Consider the following 11,336-nt stretch of genomic DNA (forward strand, 5'->3'; position numbering starts at 1 on the left):
CAAAATATATTGTGTGAAAAAATATTTTTCAATTTAAAATTTAATTAAATTGTTCTGATTTGGGTTTTTCTTGATGAAAGATCTTATGACACATAAAACTTTGAATAAAGAGTTTTCTTCAAAAACTTTCTGAGATTACATTTTGAGTCTAATGTTTCTGTCCTCCCTTTCTACCTCAAAACCTTCCCATATATTTTTCCCCACTCTTCTCTAAATTCATGGCTGTGCTTTATTTATTAATATTTATTAAATGCATATGTGCGGATTCATCTGTATTCATCAAATATAAGTATTCTGTCTGTGTAATGCTACCTGTGTGTATATTCTCAGGGATTTAAAATGTAGCAAACAAAATGGACTGGGCATCCTGGAGGAATATTAATTCATGAAGATATATTGAAGGCTTGGAAGGGAAGCATAGAAAGAGAACATACTTAGAATAAATCCATTGCATATATCCAGTTTACATGAAGTACTCTCAGCCGAGTTCAAAGGAGTCAATTAATACTATGGAGAGACCTTCAGCACAGAACATGAGAATACCAGGAGATTCTGGGAGATGTGTGTGGAGTGTGGAGGAGGAAGTGCTCCTACCTATGAGATTCCACTGACCACACTCATCCACACCAGTCTTCAGGGATTTGGGGTTTATGAAGCCAAGAGGTGTTTTTTAATTGATCCTAAGAGATTTCTCGTTCAATTTTTATCCCAAGAGGTACCAGGACAAACATCTGCCCCTGGTCTCAGAAAATCACTGAAATTTGTGAAGGTCAATTGATACTCAACACAAAGGAAAACAGCTTCAGAAGGACAAAAGACTTGGTGCTTGCAAGAGAGAAAGTCAGTGCTCAGCACAGTGGTCACTGTGTGGGAGCCATCTGTCACTTCAATTCACTGGGACAGAGACGGGTGAGTGAAGACTTTCACAGGTTAATAATGGTACTCCAAGTAAAAGATAACTCTCTAAAAATGGCATTTGTCCCCATTTTTGGAAATCAGTACAGAGAGACAGAAACACAGAAGGGTTAGGTTCTCAATGGATCCCAGGTTTGATGAAGAGTGCTAGGTTGGAGATCTGAAAACAGAATATGATAGAAAGATTTTGTTTCCTGCTCCATTGTATAAATAGCAGAATGTCTAGTTTCTAATCATGATCAAAGAGTTTGTTAATTTCTGTTATATTTGCCTTATAGTCATAACTGGACATATTCATTCTCCCCCAGTATTCCCACAAATTATGAGATGAAAATAACAAATTTAAATGAATCATATTGATGTCTAGATAGTACTTTTAATGTGCCCCTTTTGGTCATTGTTGTCCATAGAGATTGGTGGAAAATGCCACAAAAGAGATTTTCTTACCTGTTGTTCTGAGGATAGAAAATGCTCTTTACCTTGAGTTGAAAACATCAGTCCAGCCTCCTGGAGTAAGACTTGCGCTATTTGCTCAAAATCAGGGTTGGCATGACTGGGATTCACTTAAAGAAACAATTACAGCTGTCTAAAATTAAGTATCAAGAAAAAAGACCAAATAATGGGGAGGGTACTGAGTTAATAGGGCTGGAGGTACAGTTGCTTCCTCTGCCATTTTTGCTGTCTTGACACGGTATTTGCAGACATTCTAGTTCCTGACCCTGGTGAGGAACCTCAGCTGCTCTGCTTCTGACTGAGGCTCAGCTTCTGAAGGTTTTCAGGTCAGTCTTGCTGAGATCTGGCTTACAGGTAACCATGAAAAGCTGTTGTGAATTTGTTCCCACAATCCCCCCACCTGGTTACTAGGTTCTTACACATCTTCTTAGGAAGAAATGGGTACACTAGCAATCAAAACTAAGTTCACAAAGAGCTGAATGGGACTATGGATAAAGCGCTCAAGTACATACAGACCATCAGACTGTTTCACAGTATGCATGTGTGAGCAGTTATAAAACTTTTAATTTTTTCCTCTACATAGCAGTATCACATCTTAGTAAGATGATATTAGGTGTCTCGGTTAGACTCTTAGGAATGAGAGGCATCAAATAATGCTTGCTAAAAACAGTATGTATGAAGAAAATAAGTATTGATTTGTGCTTTTCTGTAACTCTCTGTCATGCATTCAAACTAACACAGAAAAAAAAACTGCATTATTCTGTTGGATATAACAGTTAATGACATACTACTGGTGACGAATGCAGGTAAAATGGCAGTCACTGGTCACCAAAGTGAGTTTTTTTCCAACCACTTTTATCTGTATTTTATCTTCTGTGACCTGGTTTGATCCTTACTAAAAGTAGCAACTGGAATGACTAGGGTAAGTACAGAGGGTGATATTAGTACTTTTCCCAAGAAGCCAAAACATATTCTGTAGGAAGCTGAGATTATATGAATGTTGTGTGCAATAATCCAGCCTTTGTCCTTCAACAGACTAACAGTCATGATGATCTTCTAATCTCCTTCACACTGTTTGTTCTTCAAGAGCAACGCCTCTCTCCAGTTTGCTAGTCCATCTCAATGTGGATTTGGGAACACTCCAATCTAGTACCTGTCTGATTTCACTAGTTATTCCTGTCCTAGGATCTTTCAGGGTCCAAAAACCAAAGCCCTGCATGATATCTCAGTCTCTTCCATGGGTCCTTATTCATCAAGACACTGCAGGATCTTATAGGTTCTCACTACAGTGTCAAAGCCTTGACCCTGAACAAGCTCTTAATCCCTTTACTGAAAGATCCTGTTTATCACACTTCAGACATTGATTGTAATTGTTCTATTCTTGTTTCTCTAAGTGCAGTAGACTGAGGTAAAATATTTTACTTATCATTGTGGTTGACATAGACTTGATCAGAAATGTTGTCACACCTGCTGTGGATTCATTGATACTTTCTTGGGTTCATTCAGATCTGTTTGGTGCTGGGCACATACTCACATTATATCTCTCACAGTGGTAGAGGGAATGCATACGTGTAGGTATAGCCATGAATATATAGAGTGACAAAGGCATTGCATGATGGTGCTCACAAGAGAGTCTCCATGTGACCTCTCCAGTAATGATGCAATTTCAAAGATGCCACACTCTCCCTTTCTCATTGGTATTGCCCCCCTTCAGTGAAAGAGATGTGGATCCCATTACCCTTAATTCAGCTTCCATTTGCTCTAACACTAAACACCTATGAAAATGAATAGGAAAGCTTTTATTAAAGGAAACTTAGCAAGTGAGGTAATCTTTCTTTATAATTTTCAAGGTACACTTTAAAAAGCGGTTTCCATACTTTTAACCAACTAATGTCTTTTACACAATGCTACCTTCTGGTAGCACAGTTCTATGAAGATGCAGGATATTTTCATGATCCCAGAATTCCTCCACACATTCTTGCTCATGTCACAATAACCTGTAGGTGACACAGACATATATATATATATTGTTATAGATCAGGTTTTGTGAGCATTTCTCTTGACATGAAAGCATATAACTTCATTGTGAAGAGTTATTTTTCACAACTTAATCTGTTTATAACTTTCTATTCTGTGATAAATCTTTCTGAAATGGTATATGAATAAATCTGCCATGAGTGCTGTCAATCATTGTTACTATTTGGAAAAAAAGATAGTACTGTGTTGATGTTTCAAAATGTTAACACATATTCTAAGCAAATGTTGATGATATGGTTATTTTTTCATCTCTGACTTTTCTAGATTAGAACTTCTCTCTTCTAGTTATTTGTAAATATGTAAAAGATGACTGTGGGGTGTCTTCACTCCACTATGCAGAGCCCTGGAACTTATTCTTCTTTCTAAATGCACTTGATTCTCATTGTCCTCTGTCCTTTAGCATTTCTTCATCTTTGCCAATTATCAAGTCTATTGATCATTATCCAACTAAGATGGAGTTTTCTAATTTCCACATGTGAGAGATAAATGTGGTATCTCTATCTGTGCCTGGCTTGTATTACTTCACACATTATTCTCCATTCCCATCCATTTTCCATCTGTTGTAGGGTATCATGTTATTCTGGTTGAATAACATTCCATTGTGCATGAATACTACCTTTTCCTCATGCTTGCATATCCTGAAAACTACCTAGACCTAGGGTCAATATGGCTACAGTCTCCTAGTCTTGTTAACAGTTCCAGGTATGAGTTCCATCTAGAAAAGTGGGTCTTAAATTCAGTGAGAAAGTGTTTGCTTATCCCATGTCACTGTCCAATCAGTGACCATGTCTTTCCAAGCCTGTGGTTGTTGCTATAGCTCATAGGGTTCAGAACTGGGTGAGATTGGTGATTTTTTTTCTCCTCAAAAATTCTGCACATCTCTCAGAACTGTGAATTCAAGCAAGTAGTGGTGAAGCTTGCATGTCTGTACCTACTTGATTTCTCCATATTGATTGTCCAAGTAAGATCCTCTGGCAATAGGATCTTACCATCATATTTTGGATATAACTAAGAGGAACAGCAAGAGCTTGTAATGTCTGAGAGTCAACAGTATCCAGAAATTAACATCTTTTCAAGTGTTACTCTATTACTCATACAGGAGGTTTATTTAGTAGCATGTGGTGTCTATCCGAGCTGTTGCCCCCCATTACAGAGTAATCCCATTTGAATATTTTTATATCTGTATATGAGTATATTTAAGAAGCTTCTATTGCAGCAGATATCCATAGAGATATTTCAAAAGCTTTCAGTGTTACATGACCTTCTGCATAATATCTCTTCTACCCTCTGTCTAATCCTCCACATTATTTCATTTGTCTTATTTAATAACGTCCTTCTCATCTCTGAAACATTATATGTCATCTCCCGTTCTATCTCCACATGTTGTCTTACTAGATGCTATCCTCTGTGAGTATTCCAAGCACACATATCTAAAGCTTAAAAGGTAATAGCTACATGTGAGAGAAAGCAGCGAATATTTCTTTTCTGGTCAGGACCACTTCAGGATGATTGCTTCCAGCTCCACTCATTTTCCTAAATCTTCATAATTGTATTAGTCTTAACAGCTGAGTGATGTTCCATTTTGTAAATATCACATGTTCAGTCCCTGTTCATCACAGGATTAACATTTATGTCATTTCCATTTCCAGGCTACTATGAATACAGCAGTGATGAGCATGTAAGAACAAGTGTTCCTTCATTAAGGTATGTATTCCTTTGGGTTTATGCTTAAAAGTGATATACCTGAAGTATGTACTATATCAGTTTCCATCTTTAACGATCCATCATACTGATTTCCATATTAACTGTACCAGTTTACACTCCCACTAATACTGAATAAGTATTCTCCTTTCCCTACATATTTGCTACCATTGCCTGTCTTTTCTTCTCTTGTTCATTCTGACTGGAGTAACATTTATTCTCCAAAAAAAAGTTTTAAATTGCATTTCTCTGATGACTTAGCATGTTGAACATTTTTATTACTTTTATTTTTTTATCGTCCAGCCATTGCCCTCCTCCCAGTCTGCTCTCCTACAGTTCTTCATCTCAGTCTTCCTCCCCCCTGTCTCCAAGAGGATGTCCACACCCTGCTAGGCCTCTCCACTCCTTGAGGCCTCAAATCTCTCAAGGGTTAGGTGTGTCTTCTCCCACTGATGCCAGACCAGGGAGTCTTCTGCTGTCTATGTGTCTATTGGTCAACCTCAAGGGACCCGACTTCAGTCCAGTGGTTGGGTATAAGTGTCTGTGTCTGTCTCAGTCAGCTGCCTGTTGGTCCTCTCTAAAGCCATGCTAGTATGTGTGTTACATCTTTTGAAAATTCTCTGTTTAGTTCCAGTCCCCAGGTCAGGTGAGTTGTTTATTTTAAAGCTTTCAATTATTTGTATATTCAATATATTAACACTCTGTCAAATGTCTAAATGGTAAAGATTTTGCCATTCTGTAGGATAGCTCTTAACTCAAATGATGGTACTCTTTGCTGTACAGAAGCACTGCCGTTACAAATGAGCCTGTTTGTCAATTATTAATCTCAATGCCTACAGAACCATGATTTTGTTCAGAAAGACCTTTCCAGTGAGAATGAGTTTTCTCCTTTGTCGTTTTCATATTGTTGGGTCTTAGATTGAGGTCTTGATCCACTTGAAGTCTATTTTTATGAAGATTAATGATAAGTATTTAGTGTAATTCTTTTGTTGGTTTGTTTTTTAATTAATTAATTTATTTATTTACTTTATATCCCAATTGCTGCCTCCCCCCAGTCTCCCATCAGAGAGTTCCTCCCCTCTCGCTTCTCCCCTTCTCCTCTGTGAGAGTGGAGGCCCACCTTGAGTTTCCCCCTACCCTAGCACATAAAGTCTCTGCAGGACTAGGTGCATGCTCTCCCACTGAGACCAGACAAGGCAGCCCAGTTAGGGGAGCATATTCCACAGAAAAGTAACAGCTTTAGGGACAGCCCCACTTCAATTGTTGGGAGAACCCACATGAAGACCAAGCTGCACATCTGCTACATATGTGCGAGGGGCCTAGGTCCAGCCTGTGTATGCTCTTGGGTTGGTGCCTCAGTCTCTGAGAGCCCCCAAGTGTCAGGTTAGTTGACTCTTTTGAGCTTCCTACAGAGTTCCCATCCCCTTCAGGGCATTCAATCATTCCTCCAACTCTTCCATAAGAGTCCCACAACCTCTATCCAGTGTTTGGGTGTGAGTATCTACATCTGTTTTAGTCATTTTCTGGGTAGAGCCTCTTGGAGGACAGTTATGCTAGGCTCCTGTCTCTAAAAATAACAGAGTGCTCCAAACCCTAACTCAGAAACACATCAAAAACATGATCCAGCATGATCAAGTAGGCTTCATCCCAGAGATTCAGGGATGGTTTAATATATGAATATCATCAACATAATTCTACATATAAACAAATTGAAAGAAAAAACACACATGATCATCTCATTAGATGTTGAAAGGGCCTTTTGACAAAAATCTAAGACCCATTCATGTTATGAGACTTAGAGAGATCAGGGATACAAGGCACATACCTATACATAATAAAAGCTGTATACAGCAAGTCATTAGACAACGTTAAATTAAATGGAGAGAAACTTAAAACAATTCCAATAAAAATCAGGAACAAGGCAAGTCTGGCCACTCTCTCCCCATCTATTCAAATACAATACTTGAAGTACTAGCTAAGAGCAACTAAAACAACTAAAAGAGATCAAGAAGGATACAAATTGGAAAGGAAGTAGTCAACGAGAACTCCTACAGCTGATAAACTCCTTCAATAAAGTGGCTGGATACAAAATTAACTCAAAAAAAAATTAGCAGCCTTCCATTATATAAAAGATAAACAAACCAAGAAATGAATTAGGTAAATAGTTCATTCTTTCTTTCTTTCTTTCTTTCTTTTTTCTTTCTTTCTTTCTTTCTTTCTTTCTTTCTTTCTTTCTTTCTTTCGAACACTCCCCCTGGCCCCACCTCACAGAGACCCTCCTGCCAGTTTTTACAATAGCCACAAGTAATATAAACTATCTTCATGTACCTCTAACAAAGCAAGTGATCATATAATTCTTCTATGCGTAATCAACAGGTTTGACCATGATCATTAGTCAAAAACTTTTTGTTTTTCTTTTCTCTAGTGTGTACTTTGTTACCTCCTTTGTAGTAAGTTATGTGTCCATAAGTATACAGAGATAAGTCTGGCTCCTCAGTCACATGATGTATTATATTTCTCTGTCATTTTTTTAGAGGTGTCATTTATAAGTCTGTTATTTCTCATCTGGTTATATGTGTTATTGGTAACAAAAATCAATCAAAAGTAAAATATTTTAATGGATTTCAATTATTCTTTAATATTTTTCTTTACCTCAGCCTGAGGTGATCTTAATCAGTACTCTCCTGGGAAGGTGCTGATTATCACTCATAGACTATCAGTACTATCAGGAGTATAGTCCAAAATCCAGGTTTGCTTGAATTAGCTAGACAGATTCAAAATATGCCAGGACAATATAAGAAATTTACATCTGAATTCTTTTTTCTGTAGATCAACTTGAACTATCAAACTGTATATTGGTGCTCTCTAGTGCAATAGAACATATGGCCAGAGCCAAACTTCCCTTATGGTTGAAGACAGCAAATACTTCATTTGAATACCTCCAGTTTGAATGGAGGTAGAAATAATGTTTAAAATTCAACATGTATGATCAGGATTAGGAGAAAACAGGTTGTGAGGCACATTACAGAAACAACACAGGAGATAAAATGTGACCAAAGAAAATGCAGTGTTAGGAGATGGGTGTAGGACAAAGTGTGGAAGTGCTGAGCACCACTGGATTCAGTAAGTGGAGCACACTATACTGGCTAATATGCCATGGATGTGCTCAGTCATGAAGGAACATATCCTTTTATCTTGGGCACTGAAAGAGCTGCAAAGCAAAGACTATTTCCAGAAAATTGACACTGCAAATAATTGCCACAAAAATGTTTACATATGGGGTAGAGTATGTTTACATAGGGACTCAGGAAACCCTTAGAAAAAGCGAATGGTTGATGTCAGATGAGACTTCTGTATCAAGCAATAGAATTTGGTTTGCTGAAGGACTGGAGAAAGACAGGGAATTTGTACTAGTTCCCAAAAGCTAATGATCTAAAAGTGCACACTCTATACTTCTTGAGTGATAAAGGAGAAAACTGAAAATGTTGGAAAGGAAAAGAAGCCAGAAACTATGAAAAACTTAAAGAAATTGGGAATACGTTACAATCCTGGGAAAACCATACTTGTAAGCTTAGAGGGTAAGTTGGACGAGAAGGGTAAGAGGATGTGGAAGAATATATGTCATATAGAACAGGAAGCTACTGAGGATCTTTCATGGGCATAGGGTAAAGGTAAAAGATGGCTCAAAGGATCAAGCTGAGCTCTATAAAATAAACATCTCAAAGCACCGGGGAGGTGGTGACAAGTTTCTGTACATGCCAGTGAAAGCACACAGGAACATCTGTAGACTGTGGCAATTATTTCACTTCTGGGTGTGTTGACTTTGATATCACTGTGGTTTCTTGAGACAGAAAAGAAACAGAAATACAATCTCTCTTTAGGCTGGGGTTTTTGAGATATGCTCTCTGGGGTAAGCTGGTTGAGTTAAGTCAGGACAGTTTCATCCTCAGGAGAAGTCACATGTCACAGTAAGATGAAACAGGAGATACATGTCTCCATAGCCAAAGGCACAGTAATTATCAAGTTTCCGTGGGTAGAAGAGAAATACTTTTCTGAATATTAGAGAAAAAAAAGTGACTTAGAGTCAATAGGCCAGATATGAAGGACTGTGCAAGAGTCATCTCAGTGTGTTGTTCCTTCAAAGTTGCCATTGCATGGAGAATACCAGCTGTGGGAGGAAGGGCTACTGTTTCCAGCACTGTCAGAGAGCATAGTGCTTTCAGGTGATGTAGAAGAAAAGCACAGGCAGGTACTGAGCTAGGAATGCTAACTCATTTCACATGTACAAAAGGATGGGAGAGGAGCAGATATCTTTGTTGATCCAAACCTACAGGGAGAGATTCCTAGTTGAAAATTCGAGTGTAAACAAAATAACAACAGGTATGGTAAGAAAATAGGGGATGAGAGCCTTCGCAGATGTAAATACATTTACTCTTTCCATTTCTAACAACAGAAAATTGTGAGATCAACATGTTTCAAAATCAGACTTTAGCATAATAAAGTATATTTTCTCAGAAGCCAATCCATACCTCTATGAACTGGATACTCCACTCAACAATGGTCAGTCCCAACCAGACAGTAGTGACAGAGTTTGTGCTGCAAGGGTTCTCAGAGCACCCAAGTCTAAGACTGTTCCTGATGGGCTGTTTCCTGTCCCTGTACACAGTGGCTTTAATGGGCAACATGGTGATCATTGCTTTGATCACCTCAAGCACTGGGCTCCACAGTCCCATGTACTTTTTCCTGTGCAACTTAGCGACCATGGATATTATCTGCACCTCCTCTGTACTGCCCAAGGCGCTGGTTGGTCTACTGTCTGAGGAAAACACCATCTCCTTCAAAGGGTGCATGACTCAGCTCTTCTTTCTTGTGTGGTCTGGATCCTCTGAGCTGCTGCTGCTCACAGTCATGGCCTATGACCGCTATGTGGCCATCTGTTTGCCCCTGCATTACAGCTCTAGGATGAGTCCACAGCTCTGTGGGACCTTTGCCGTGGGTGTATGGTCCATCTGCGCACTAAATGCATCTATCAACACTGGTCTGATGACACGGCTGTCATTCTGTGGCCCCAAGGTCATCACCCACTTCTTCTGTGAGATTCCCCCACTCCTCCTGCTCTCCTGTAGTCCTACATATATAAATAGCGTTATGACTCTTGTGGCAGATGCCTTTTATGGAGGCATCAATTTTTTACTTACCTTGCTATCCTATGGCTGCATCATTGCCAGCATCCTGCGCATGCGTTCTGCTGAGGGCAAGAGGAAGGCCTTTTCTACCTGCTCATCCCACCTCATCGTGGTCTCTGTGTACTACTCATCTGTGTTCTGTGCCTATATCAGTCCTGGTTCCAGCTACAGCCCAGAAAGAAGCAAATTTACCTCGGTTTTGTACTCAGTCCTCAGCCCAACCCTCAACCCCCTCATCTATACACTGAGGAACAAGGATGTCAAGCTTGCCCTGAGAAGACTCTTCCCCTCTTTCTCAAATTAAGCAGAGATATGTAGGCTATTCTTCAGGCTTATATGGTTCCTAAAATGCTCTTCTAAGGGAAGCCTCATGGAGTCCGGGTGTCCCTATTGTTGCTTTAGAAAACCTCTGTCTGATGAGAAGACTGGACAATTCTCCTCACCATAACTTTTTTGAGTCAGTGTAAATAAAAACACCAGCTTCATCTCCTGACAAGAACAAATCATTTCAAAAGTAAAGTTTAATTAAATAGGGATTCCATGTTCCTAGGCTGAAAGATATTCAGTGGATGACATTGGTGATAGTCAAATAATAGCCTTTCATCCAATGCCACCCTATAAATACCACAGAGCCTTGGTTAATGAATCTAAATTTCATAAGTAAACCTGAGGGGCCAATGTGGCCTCAATATCTTGGAAAGAATAAAGAATAGAGTGACTCAGGCTTGTAATTTCACAGCTCCCAGCTGTGCTGTGGACATCAAAGCCAGTGAAACTGGTTTGAAGGGGCATGCAATCAATTGAACAGAGATGAAGTTTATTATTCAACACTTAACTCACACATGTGATTCCAGCTAATTTATGACAATGAAAATAATCAAAAGCACAGGAAAGATTAATTATTTCCAACAAAGAGTTTGGGGGAAGCTAGATGAATGTCTACACAGAAAAGTCAAACTCCTCCTTCATATTTAAATAAAAGTCAACAAAGAAAGGATCATAGACAAATTTTTCCTATTACATATTTTAATCATATTCTTTCCC

General features: G+C 38.9%; 1 protein-coding gene across 1 annotated transcript; it reads left to right on the top strand.

Moving 5' to 3' along the window:
• Positions 1-811: 811 nt before the first annotated feature.
• On the top strand, positions 812-10,596 carry Olfr46 (olfactory receptor 46). The gene is made up of 3 exons (NM_146934.2): positions 812-909; positions 5,055-5,109; positions 9,560-10,596. Exon 3 carries the CDS (start codon positions 9,640-9,642, stop codon positions 10,594-10,596), a length of 957 nt encoding a protein of 318 aa, NP_667145.1. The 5' UTR covers positions 812-909; positions 5,055-5,109; positions 9,560-9,639.
• The last annotated feature ends 740 nt before the right edge of the window (positions 10,597-11,336 follow it).

This window comes from Mus musculus, chromosome 7 (genome assembly GCF_000001635.26).
Source record: "Mus musculus strain C57BL/6J chromosome 7, GRCm38.p6 C57BL/6J".
In the NCBI taxonomy this organism is placed as follows: domain Eukaryota; kingdom Metazoa; phylum Chordata; class Mammalia; order Rodentia; family Muridae; genus Mus; species Mus musculus.